The 12,700-nt window shown below is 50.0% G+C and overlaps 1 protein-coding gene across 5 annotated transcripts in view; it reads left to right on the forward strand.

The window, feature by feature from the left end:
* Positions 1–12,700, forward strand: part of ARHGEF7 (Rho guanine nucleotide exchange factor 7) — a 135,764-nt gene that overhangs the window by 79,356 nt on the left and 43,708 nt on the right. For all 5 annotated transcript variants that reach the window (XM_042980243.1, XM_042980209.1, XM_042980232.1 and 2 more), the window contains one exon: positions 1,540–1,628. In XM_042980243.1, the coding sequence (XP_042836177.1) occupies positions 1,540–1,628 (89 nt within the window). The remainder of the gene's footprint in view (positions 1–1,539; positions 1,629–12,700) is intronic.

A 12,700-nucleotide genomic window follows, 5' to 3' on the forward strand; every position in this document is an offset into this window, starting at 1 on the left:
TCACAGATCATGGGTTTGAACCCTGTGTCATGCTCTGCGCTGACAACGTGGAGCCTGCTTGGGATTCACTCTCTGCCCCTCCCCCACATATTCTCTCTCTCAGAAATAAGAAACAACTTAAAATAAATCCAGTCCAAGGTAATAGCACACACGTTGGTGTTTGTGGTCCGGCGACCGTCTTTCAGGCTTCAGTGCTCACCTTTATTTTTATCTGTATTTGTCCCCTAAATGATGGGTTCCAAAGGTGAAAGGCATCGTTTTTCTTAAGGTAAAAGCATGTCAATTTTTTCTTCTACAGTTAAATTCCTACCTGTAGGTGCGAGACTGGGAAGGAATGTGTGTTAGCCAGAACACATTGATATTTCTTAAGGGCTCAGAAGTGGTTCATTTCTCACAGAGTTCTGTTTTCATCCTGTGAGCAGAGAGTTCTTTCAACTAGGAACAACACCTGTTTTGTGCTTTATTGTCAACCTTTTGGAAAAGCAAGTGAGGCATTGAAGGATGGTTTAGACAGACCATTCATTCCATAGGAAGGTGAAGGCCTACAGTTAGTGCATGTGATTTCAGGCGTTTCTGGGTTTCTATTGCAAGGCAGATAATGGCAATACTGAGCAGCCAGTTGGAAGTGGGGACCCGAGACTTTGGCAGTGTTTGGGATTGAGGGCACTATTGAGGGAGCTAGCAGAGACTTGGGGCAGGTGGGTGGAAGGGTGCTGAGCACAGCACACCAGAGGGACAGAGCGTTGACTGACTCAGGTGAGGTGGGTGTGTGACCTGCTCCTCGAATGCCCCTGCCCTTCCCCCCACCCCCACCCCAACCACCCCAGTTTGCTCTCCAGCCCCGGTAGCCAGTGACTGACACGCCCGCCCACCCTGAGGGCCACACTGGCAGTCGGCATATGCTTCCTCGATCCCTTTTTTGCTGGCGAATCTCCTGAACAGGTGTTGAATGAACGCTGGGCAGCGTACAGTTACTTGAACCCTCGAGTAATCACAATTGCTCGCACTACGGTTTCTGGGGTGGAGGTTCTTAAGGCTCCGTGGGTTTTTCTTGTTTTCTGCCCCTGCTCGGGATGGATTTCCTCCTCCTTGGCTTATCATGCTGAGCCAGATCCGACTTGTTTGGAGAGACCTGCGTTGTGAGTGCTCTGAATTGGACGTGTAGCCCAGACTCTGCATCTTGGTGTTTTAACATCGTTACGTATCTGCCTGCATGGGCTGGTATTTTATCTTGACTGCACTTGTGATCTGTTAGCATAGCTCATGCTCGTGCTCTTTCTTCTGCTGACAGTCAGGGAGCATGGCCTGTCAGACGCCGAGCCCGAGCAGGGAGTACGGGGTGAGCCACGTACGGGCTGGGGGGACGCCGGCTCCCTGACCTCAGGGCATGAGCACGAGGGAGGCGCGGGCCTCTGGCAGCTACCCTTGTTGGCTGGTGCTCTCACGGGAGGTCCCTGGACCAGTAGCTCTGGGCTGTGGGGGCTGGTGTGTGTGGTCTCCAGTACTGGTCAGTAAAATTGCGTTACGTTTTCATTTCAGAAAAGCCTGTGTCTCCTAAATCAGGAACGTTGAAGAGCCCTCCCAAAGGATTTGATACTACTGCCATTAACAAGAGCTATTACAACGTGGTGAGTACCTGCAAAACCCATTTTAAGAATAACTTATTTTTTTTTTTTTTTGAATGTCTCTAAAACTCTGCAGTGTAGACTGTAGGTAAATGGTGTGGAGTATGAAGGAGGAGATAGAAATCATCTGTTGTGGGCTGCACAGTTACAACCACCGTTAACGTTCTGGTGTATTTTCTTCTAATCTTACACGATCTTACGTTTTTGTTTACTACTTAAGTAGACTTATACCCTTCTGTTGTCACATAACGTAGTATTCCCTCCTACTGTTTCAAGTCCTCAAAAGCGAGATTGTAAAAAAGCGCATGATGTGATTTATAGGCGCCACGTGGCGTTTTACTTGTGCTTTGGGTGGATTGTAAGTACTTCAGATCAGTACTGTTTCTGGTTTACTTGTTTCTTGACATAAAGTCTCTTCCGGGATTGATGGATCCGTGCATCGGGTAGTGTGCAATTACAGGAGAGCATCTATACGTCGCACTCAGTGAAGACAAGTGCTTCAGAATGGAACACGATGTTATGAAACTTAACGTGAGCAATAATGTGGGCTTAAAAAAGACCCGTGATGCTAGGTCTAGTGTATAGTCTACTCTTTCCTGGTCCCTAAACCATTGCATGGACTGCAGAAATAGGAAATGGTATTATTTGGATCACCTTCGAAATGGCTGGCATATATTGGTGTGATAAACCAGTGTAGTACACTTTGTGAGTGTGGCTCTGTCTTCCATTCCGTGGAAAGTGTGCATTTTGGGTTTCTTCCCTGCTCCTGGTCTTGCACAGGACGCTTCCTGAGAAGCAGTGTCCACTTGAGTCCGTGACACCTGTGTGTCCTTGAAGTGAAACCACTACGGATCGGTGCTGCTTTGAGCATCTGAGTGTTTCACTTCCTGTGCTCCTGTAGGAAAAGGAGAGGACGCGTGATGGACGGAAGTCTGTTCTGCTGCGCTGACCTGTTGCCACAGCCTCTGCTGTGAGTTTGCGTGTTCGGCATGCCGACCATTCACTTCCCACTGGCCCCCGACCTTCCAGAGCAGGGTGACGTCGGGAGGGCTCCTTGCTCTGACGCGCGGTGATAAGACCCCTGCTCTGTGCCAGGCCCTGGTGAAGGCAGCAGGATGTGGCAGCCAGCACCTGTCCCCCTACCCCCCCCCCACTCTCCCATCCCCATGCTGCCTCTGCCTCCTTTCACTTCCACTCTTCTTGTCCTGTGGACTCAGCTTGCTGCCTCAGACTGGATTTCTACGTGTGGTCGACACCAGGCCCTCTTCCCGAGCAGTCCTTGAGTCCCAGCCTCTGCTTCTCTGACTTCGTCTGGGTGCAGACTTCAGCCCAGCTGTGCGGGGCTCCCCAGCATGGCCCGTACCCGAGGGGCCGCCTGCCTCTCCTGGTTCTGCTCTGCTGTCCACACCCTCTTTGCGTCTCTGTCGGATGTTCGTCGTGGATGTTCGTCCACATGACGTGGCTCTTCCTCTGCTTTGCTCGTTAGTATACGATGTGTTACGTGTGTGGCTCTGTGTCCAAAGCACAGTGAGAGTGGTCTGGGGTGCTTGAGGGCCTCACAGGAGGCGAGCTTGGGGAGCAGCCTCTTCCTCGTGTTCCTCTGTGAGATCCGGGGTTCCGCCCAGGGGAAGGTGTCCTGGGCGGAGTACCAGTCCGGATCCACAGTGCTGCTCTGGAGAGGGGGCTGCTACTCCTCTCTGAGGTTGTGTCCACTTAACCCTAACTGTTAGAGGAAGCAAGGCAGGGCCCCGCCCCTGGAGCCCACGTCATCTCTCTGGTCTTTGCAGTAGTCTTGCCTCCATTAGGGATTTTGCGGATGTAGGCAACCATGCTTTTCCAGAAGTCCTGGTAAGTTGTTGTCCTTTGCATTTTATGTTCTGTAACCCTCTTCAGCTTGAAGCATCATCAGTGCTTTTTTGGATTTCTTTCTTTGAACTATTCTTGTATGTGGGGGGGCAGGGAAGCGCCTTTATATCACAGGTGCTGTTCTGAGTCAGCCACTCTTTCATTGAGAAGGATGGGAAAACACCTTGACCTCAGAATCACATCCAAATTGTTGTTTTCATAAAGCTGTGTTGGTAAATAGCACATGTTAAAATTGTACTTGTTATGGACATAACTCAGAATCCATGGAAACCCTCTTTGGGTGTAGCACCCCTTTTACAGGGGAGAACATAACTCTAGCTGTTAAAGGCCTTGCCCAGGGTCTGCCACTCTTTGGTGACTAAGCCAGGAATGAATTCCTCTTTTTTGAATTCTGTATTTATAAACGATGTAGAAAAGTAAACTGTAGAGCAGAATACAACATGTAAAGTAAAGAAGAAGAGCTTTTTCACACTGCCTGGCGTGGCTTTGTTTTCACAGCAAACTGGAAGTTTAGGTATTTTTAACCCTGCTGATGGGAGAAGGTTCTCCAAGAGGAAGACTGTTGTTGAGAGACTGAGTCTCCGCTTGGGCTCAGCGGAAAGCAGTGGGGAGAGTTGTGGGTGGAGGTACGAGACCGGAGGCGGGCAGGACGGGATGGATGGGCGTCCTGTGGCTCCTGAGTGATGGTCGAGACCGCCCACCGACGCTGGCACGTAGCTAGTGCTTCTGGGTGGCTTAGGACTGTCCTGGGACAGTCCTGGGACGCATGCTGTGTGTGCGAAGTGTCATGGTGTCCATGGGTCTCGGAGCTGCTGTGAGTTTTTCTTCACTTGTTTCTGTTCTTCAGACTGAAGGGTCTCTATTGTCCTTTCTGTTGGCCGATTGTTGTACATCTGCATCTAGTGTTGGGCCCCTCGAGTGGATTTTTCACTTTATCACACCTTTCAGTTCACAATCACCATTTGGTTATTTTTATGGTCAAATAGTGTATTTGTGTCATTGTTTATGTATGTTAATTCTTTAGGCATACCTGTTTTAGTTCTTTGGACGTTTTTAAAAAGACTCGACTTATTTTAGAGCAGCTTGAGGTTGACATTGGAGAGGGTGGAGCTTTGCCAAGGCCCCATGATCAGCACCTCTCAGGCTTGCTGGCTCTCCTCTTCATGCGGGATAGTCCCCTGCTGTCTGGACCGACCAGTTTGTCCATCACCCACTGGAGGACCTCTCGCTTGCTTCCGGGTGTTGGTGATTGTGAACGAAGCAGCTGTGAACTCGCGTGCGTAGGTTTTCTCGTGGACGTGATTTCAGCTCGTTTGGGTGAATGCGAAGGACTGTGATTGTTGGGTGGTGTGGGGAGCGTGTTCTCAGTTCTGTAAGAAACCGCACACGGTCCCCCAGGGAGGACCCCTGTGGGGCATCTTCTGCCACGCCTGCTGGTGTCTGATCGGGTTTCGCTGATGGACGAGGTGTGTGGTGCCGCCTCAGTGTCTCAGTCAGCAGTTCGCGGATGACGTGTGTCCACGTGCTTACTGCCACCTGTAAGGTGTCTGTTCAGTTCTGCTATCCACTTTTAAATTTGGGCTCTCTTAGGGAGCTGTAAGTTTAACTTTGACTATAGTTTGAGGGTGATGTGCACGGGTGTGGTGTTTTGGCATTTATGCTGCTTGATGTCCTCCGAGCCTCCCGGGATCTGTGGTTTTGGTGTCTGACATTAATTAGGGGAAATTCTCCGTCATCATGGCTTGAACTCTTTCTTGTGTTTCTTCTCCTTCTGGTACTTCCACCGTGTGTATTTACACCTTGTGCAGTCCCCACCATCCTTGGATGTTGTGTTGTGTCTTCTCTGTCTTTTCAGCCTTGAGGGATGCTGTTAAGGCCTGTAAGCGCTGGGATTCTCTCTGCAGCCGTGTGCGATCTGCTATTGACACCATTCTGGGCATTCTTCATTTCTGTTAGTGTTTCTCCCGGTTTTCAGTTCTTGGGATTTCCACCTCCTTGCCGGTCTTTTCTTGCATGCCGTCTGCTTTCTGCGTTAGAACCCTTAGCATCTTAATCTTCGTTGTTCTTAGTTCCTGGTGGGATAATTCCAGTGTCCCCACCATGTCTTCTTCCGATGCTTGCTTTTCTCTTCAGACTGTGTGTTTTGCCTTTTGCTGAGTCTTGTAAGTTTTTGGCGATAATTGAACATCGTGTATCGTGTAAAAAAGGAAGTGCTCACTGAGGGGGTGAGGTGTGCGGGGAGAGGAGGGGGGTGCTCCATCAGGGAGCCTATGCCTCTGGACCATGAACTCCACTGGTGTGTTTTAAATTCTGCCTCCCCTCCCTCCCTCCTGCCTGCAGATCAGGTGGCCCAAGGGGGCTGGGCTGTTGGTCTTTGCCAGGGCGTTTGAGCAGGCTAGTCTGAGTTAACTAGTTTCCCTGAGGGCAGGCCTCATAAGTACCAGGATGCTGAGCTGTTATTTCCGAATGGCTCTTCCAGTGGTTCTTCTTTTCTCCGCTGAAAGCCCAAGGGTGTTTTTCTCTGAGGCTTTGGGAATTTGGTCAAACTCCTAGATGATAATTTCCCAGTACTGAGGAGGCCTCTCTACGACTGGGTCTCCCCTAGAGTTTTGAACTCACACTTGTCTGCACTGAGCCTCTAGCAGTCCGTCATGATGGTTCACGTTTTCCCACCCCGTTGCTGGCTCATAGTGTGGTTTCTTCTGGGGCGCCCGGGCTCCGGCAAGTGGGGCTCCTAGGGTGTGTTGGCCTCTCCAGACTTGGGGGCGGGGGTTTGCCTTGCGTCCTGTCCTCTCTACCATAGGGGTCCAGCAGGAGTTGATTTTTCAGTGTGTTCAGCTTTTGACTTCGTTGGATGGAGTATGATTTCCACACAGAAACAGGCAAAAGCAGAAGTCCCTGTTTGAACATATTTAGAGCAGCTTTTTTTTTAATTCTTTTTTTTTTTTTAAATGTTTATTTTTGAGACAGAGCATGAATGGGGGAGGGTCAGAGAGAGAGGGAGACACAGAATCCGAAGCAGGCTCCAGGCTCCCAGCTGTCGGCACAGAGCCCGACGTGGGGCTTGAACTCACAGACTGTGAGATCATGACCTGAGCCAAAATCGGACGCTTACCCAACCTAGCCACCCAGGTGCCCCTAGAGTAGCTGTTTTGAAGACTTTATCTGCTAAGCCAGCACCGGGGCCTCTCAGGCCGTTTCCATTCAGTGCCTTGTTTTTGTGCACGGGTCATGTGTTCTTGGTTCTTTGAACATCTTGTAATTTTTCACTGGAAAATTATTAGGGAAAGTGAGCGCACATGTGCACGGGTAGGGGAGGGGCAGAGAGAGTGCGAATCCCAAGAGATTCCATGCTGTCAGCGCAGAGCACAGTTCGGGGCTCGATCTCCCAACCCTGGGATTGTGACGTGAGCCGGGATCAAGAGTCAGGTGCTTAACTGATTGAGCCACCCAGGTGCCCCTCAAAATTGGACATTTTAGAGGAGCTTAGTAATTCTGGATTCTGATGTCTCCTACTCTCAGGATTGCTTGTTCCTTTTGTTGACTAATTGCAGTTTGTCTCTCCCACGGTCACTGATGGGTTCGCTTCATTAAAGCCTGGCTTCCGGGTATTCATACTCAGAGCTGCAGACTTGAGTGTGTAGCCAAAGATTGCTCAAAGCAAGATTGTGCATAACCATGCTTTCGTTCTGTGCCTGTGGATCTGTGTGTGGTCAGTTAATGCGTTGGAGTGGGAGGAGGCTTTTTAGAAAGAACATAAAGCAATGAATGAAAACAAAGGGAAAGCTCAAAATTGATAGGCTCCATAAAAGTTTAATAAAAGTAGAAACCAAATTACAAGTTGAGTGGAACGTTTGTAACAATTTCAACAAGATAAGATGATCTTCAATGACTGAGGAGCTCATTAAGGCAAATACATGAAGATTCTGGGTGAGTAGGAAAGGATGTGAGCAGTAGAAAATGGGGGAGGGTGGGAGCTGTGCTGTAGTCTGTTGGGGCTGTTGTACTAGCACCGCAGACCGGGTGGACTCCTCAGCAAAGGCTTCTCACGGTTCTGGAGGCTGGAAGTCAGCTCAGGGTGCCGGCGCGCTCGGGTCTTGGGGGACTCCCTCTTCCTGGTTTACAGAGGGCCGCCTGCTGTCCTGTCTGCATGTGGCAGAGGTCTCTCTTAAGTCTGGCCGCCTCGTCCCAAGGGCCCTGCCTGCAGCACCCCTCACTGGGGATTTCGAGATGCCCAAAACCCCGGCATTTGGGGAGGACACAAATGTTATGTCTAGCCCTCTGACAGTGTGGGTAAGCTTACCATAAAATTGTGGTCGTGAGGAGCAGAGAGGTGAGGAGAATCCTCAGTTCTAAGGACAGTGGGATGTACATCCACACAGGGCTTCTTGAGAGTGGCCTGGTGGTTGCGTATAAAAATCTGAAAACAGTCAAACCCTTTAATCTGGCACTTCTACTACTTGGAATCCTCCCCAGAGAAATTACCTAAAGCGTGTTCAATGGTGTCGGTGCAAAGATGTTTTAATAGGATTATTATAATAATAAAAGTAAGCAACCTAAACGTGTAGCAGTACAAGAACGATTAAGTAACCGGTGGCACATATGTTTATAATTATTGAAAATGCACACGAAGCTTTAAAAATACCTAAAATACATGTTTGAGTGCAATAAGCAGAATCCGAAATTATATAGGTAATGCGATTTCATAATGTAAAAATGTTGGCATAGAAGATAGAAGGAACTGTGCTATGGGGTGGCTCAGTCTTGGGACCGCGAGTTTGAGCCCCACATGGAGTGTAGAAATTTCTTAAATAAAATTAAAAAACAAAACAAAAAACACCCAGGGTGCCGGAGAGAACAGCTTCTCCGGAGTGGCAGACTTGCTCGCTTGATGACATGAGTAGGAGTGGCTTTGGGGGTTGCTCTGGCACCGGAGACCAGGCTGTGCAGGATGTCAGGCTTGAGAGCAGCAGTGACAGAAGATCCACGCACCTGAACTACGGAGTTGCTCTGTCTTTGTGACAAAGCCAGCCACAGCCATTCCCTTTATTTTGAGATGGGAAAACGGAAACCTGCTTTTAGGGTCCTAGATCAGTGAATGATCAGGAGATCCCTGGCTTCGGCTGCTGGAGCGGGGGTGGGGTGGGGGGTGGGGGGGGTGCCCTGTCTGTGGGTAGGCCTGAGGGAGCTCCCCAGCTGCTTGCACAGGCACTAAATTGTCAGATGGCTTGGTGACCCTGGCTTTGGCCTTCTGTAGTGTTGGCTTTAAGGAGCCTCGTGAAGTGTTTGCCTTGAGGTTTTCAGGGTTATTAGCAAGGACGAGCATGTGGAAACACTTGGGGCATCAGGCATCACTGTTCTCTTTGCAAATGGGCATCCCGTTTGGGGTTACCTGGGAGAGCTGCAGTCGAGGGTGACAGGAATCTGTCGTTTGTGGCCTGCTTGAGCTTGCTGGATTTTAACAGCGGAAGAACATGAGTGCACCTGCAGGATGGTAAGACCTGTCCAGTAGAGAGAGCTTAGAGAAGGCATTTCTGTTGTGTAAGCTGATGCCCCCAGACAGAGTGAGAGATCTGGAGTTTCCTTCTTTTAGGAGATGAAGGGGGTTCCTCAGTCATCATCAGAGAGGGAGGTTTTTTAAGTATGTCCATCTGGGAAGACCAGTCCTTACCACCTGACACTTTTAGTGGTACTGGCTTAGTTTTTAGGTTCTATTGAACACTTTTATCTAGGGCATTGTGTCAGAACTCTTTATCTATGGGAACAGGGAGCGGGGAACTTCTGCTTGTGCCGAGTGTAATGAAAAGGCAGGGCAGCTTTTGCCTGTGAAATGTTGAGGTTATGATAGGTAGCAATGACTGTTTTTTTTACATTTTTTTTTTAATGTTTATTTTTGAGAGAGACAGAATGCGAGTGGGTTAGGGGCAGAGAGAGAGGGAGACACAGAAGCAGAAGCAGGCTCCAGGCTCTGAGCTGTCTGCACAGAGCCCAACGCGGGGCTCGAACTCACGAGCTGTGAGATCATGACCTGAGCTGAAAGTCGGATGCTCAACCGACTGAGCTACCCAGGCGCCCCAGCAATGACTAGTTTTAATAAACACAAGGGATAGGCGTGCATTTTTCATAGAACGTTACAGCAGCTTCCATGGACTTTTGCTGTGCTCTGGAGAAATAGTGCGTGTCTTTCCTCTTGGCTCCTTGAGTTGCTTGGAGCCTCTGCATCCTGGACCAAGGGGAGACCGAGACAGCTGGCCCAGCCTCTGTACACAGAGACCTGCACTGGCCCCAAGCCCTACTTGTGCTGTTTTTCCTTCTCCCTTTGCTTCCCAAGATTAACTAACACCTTAACCAAGATTGCTTTTTAGTCCATACCTCCTGGCTAATGGAGTCGTGTTAGAAGGAGCACCATGAAGGATTCTGGGTTTGGGTTTGAAGACTGTGTTACGAGGTTTGTGTCAGGTAGCTGATACTCTTGAGTGTCCCCACCCTGTAAAAAAATAACCCTGTTCCCCCAATACTGCCTTTTTTAAACAGACACATAGACTTGTGCAGAGCCAGGATTTGTGCCCAGGTCTGCTGGGTGCCCGGGGCTGGCCCCTGGTGTATCACCGTGCGGTCGTGGACATCTGTCTGCTGAGGCCGGCTTCTTGCAGCAATCTGTAGCCCAGTGGAACCAAGGCTTCTGCTGGAGCTTTTGCGTAGTGAGCCTTTAGCGTTTGGAAGAAATCTATCCCAAGGCCTCCTGAATCCCCGAATTTAGAAATATTGTAACGTTTTTTCAAAAGACACAATAACTTAAAACCTTTGCATGGCCCTTCCAGACTCTTCTGGGAACCTGTGGAGACGAGAGAGCTCTGTTCAGTCAGTACCTGCCGGTGGGAGGCTGGGGGGTCGGGGTCGGGGGTGGATTGTGGAGCCGGGGAGGGGGTTTGGAACTGCTTCCTGCAGCAGTGAGGCCAGGCTGTTCCTTCCTGTCATTCCCCAGAGGCTCAAGTCTGGTCTTCGAATCTGTGTTCTGAGAATGTAAGTACAGTTTAAGTAGACTGGGTTGAAAGGAAACGTGCAAGGATGATTTTTCCCTTGTGTAGGGAGGGGCGGGTGGCTTATTTCCTGTTGTCTGAATCTGTTACTGTTTCAAGGGCGTGCTTAGGACCAAACCAAAGTTGTTTCTAGAAGTTGGGTTTTAGTTAATGATGATCTTTCCATCTTGATCAAATCTCTAAGAAAACTTGTTTCTTATATGTAAATAAGTTATTTTTAAAAGATTCAATGACCTAAAATATGAAACCTACCAAAATTTGCGGTGAAATTTGCAACTCCCCTGTAAAATCTGCGATACTGAGCGCTCTTTTAATGGTGGTAATGAAGTGAGTTTCTGTGCGTCTGCGGGGTAATGAAGTCAGTCCTTTTGTTTTGTGTTGCTGTAACAGCTGACAGCTCTGGGATTGTCTGTGTGGTTTGCCTGATGTCCTCCTCCTGTGTGGCCCCATTGTTTGGCGGGGGCTCTCCACGCCTCACGCCTGAGGGAGAGCTCGCTGAGGCGGAGGCCGGCCTCCCTCCCCAGCTGTGGAGCAGAGGCTGCTCTGCTGTGAGACGTGTGGGACCAGCCTTCGTGGCATGGAGCGCTGGAGCCTGGCGGGGAGTCACATGGGGTCCTGCAGCAGCCAGAGCGCGCGCAAGTCCCGGAGGGGGAGACAGGTGCTCTGGAGCTGGGGAGGGGGCGGGGAGGGGGTGGCTCCTGGCGTCAGCGGGACTCGGTCAGGTCAGCCCTGTCTGGTCTGGGGCGAGTGTTTGGTGGGACAGCTGAGTGTGACGGGGAGTGTTGGGACGGGAGGATTACAGAACTTGTCCTTAGCACACACTGGAAGAGCATGTTTCTAACTGGTGGTTGACATTAACTAACTTGACTGCCTTGATGTCACTTTTTGGCAGAGGTTTCTTTGGCATTGTTTCTGGTACATTCTTACGGGAGGCTTCTATATCCGCATACTGTGCTTGGTGCTGTGATGGGGGAAATGCCGTCTTACTATCGTCACACGCTGGGGAGGTGTTCTTGCACTTGTCTCCCTCCTCCTATAAAAGGTGTGCAGGTTTTCACATGTGCTCTGCTGCTGCTTTGTAGTGTTTGTACTCCTGACATGAGATCCTCGTTTAATTTTTGTTGGAACACTGAAGACTTTTCATCTTTACTGTGACAGAGTTTTTGTTTTCAGTTCAAGGAATATTCTACTTGGTTGACTTCATGTCACTTTAGAAGGACAAGATCTGGTTGAACGTCTGATTTTCTGCTACAGTGGCTGGTGTCACAGTATGTTCTCTGCCCACTGTTCCTTTGACATTCGTGCCCAATGACCATTTCTTCGAAGGAAGACATTGTAATCCTGGTATCGACACCCAGATTTCCCCACAAAGGCATGAGCTCCTGGAGCGCCGCCCCCTCCCTGTGGTCCTCTCCCCCACTCCTGCATTATGAATAGACCCATTCAGGGGCGAAACCAGAGCCGGAGTCTCAGTGAAAGCAGCCGATTGTCTTCATCGCACACAGCGTAGTGTGGAAGTTACTCACTCGGGTTTGCGTTTCCTCGTGAGGGACCATGCTCTTTGGTCAGCGCACAGAAAACGTACCGAACAGGTGGAGAATCCGTGGTGTGTGTTACTGGTGTGGAAATCTAAACTGGGCTTACTGATCACTTCTACCTGTTTAAGCACGTATTTTAATTACCAAGTTGGGGGAAGCCGGACCACGTTTGTCTTTATTCTGCACGGCTTTTCTGCGGGACCTAGGCAACTTGTTTTGGAAGACGAAATCACGCGTTGTAGGACTCTAGTGGATGCTCAGAAGATACGTGTGACATGATTATGTGAGGAAAGAAGATGCTGGTCTGTGGCCAGAGGGGGATGGAAAGTGGTTGAGGAAGGGGTTACGTTCCTTGCTTCTGTCAAGTTCCACTGCCCTCGTCCTGGCAGCCGGAGAGGCGGTGAGGGGGCCGTGCGGCCGCAGATCAAGATGCACACGCCGGCCCCGCTCTTGGCTGGCTGTCTGATTTGGGGGGATACTTACCCTCTCCACTTGAATCTTGGCCTCCTCAAGAGGAAGACTTTGAGGATTAGAGATGCTAGCATAGAGCACCTTGCTGGGCTCCGGGGTGTGCTCGGCCTCGGTGAGGAGTCTCCTGCCTGCCCTCGTCCAGGCACCTTCCCACCCTGCC

This window comes from Panthera tigris, chromosome A1 (genome assembly GCF_018350195.1).
Source record: "Panthera tigris isolate Pti1 chromosome A1, P.tigris_Pti1_mat1.1, whole genome shotgun sequence".
In the NCBI taxonomy this organism is placed as follows: domain Eukaryota; kingdom Metazoa; phylum Chordata; class Mammalia; order Carnivora; family Felidae; genus Panthera; species Panthera tigris.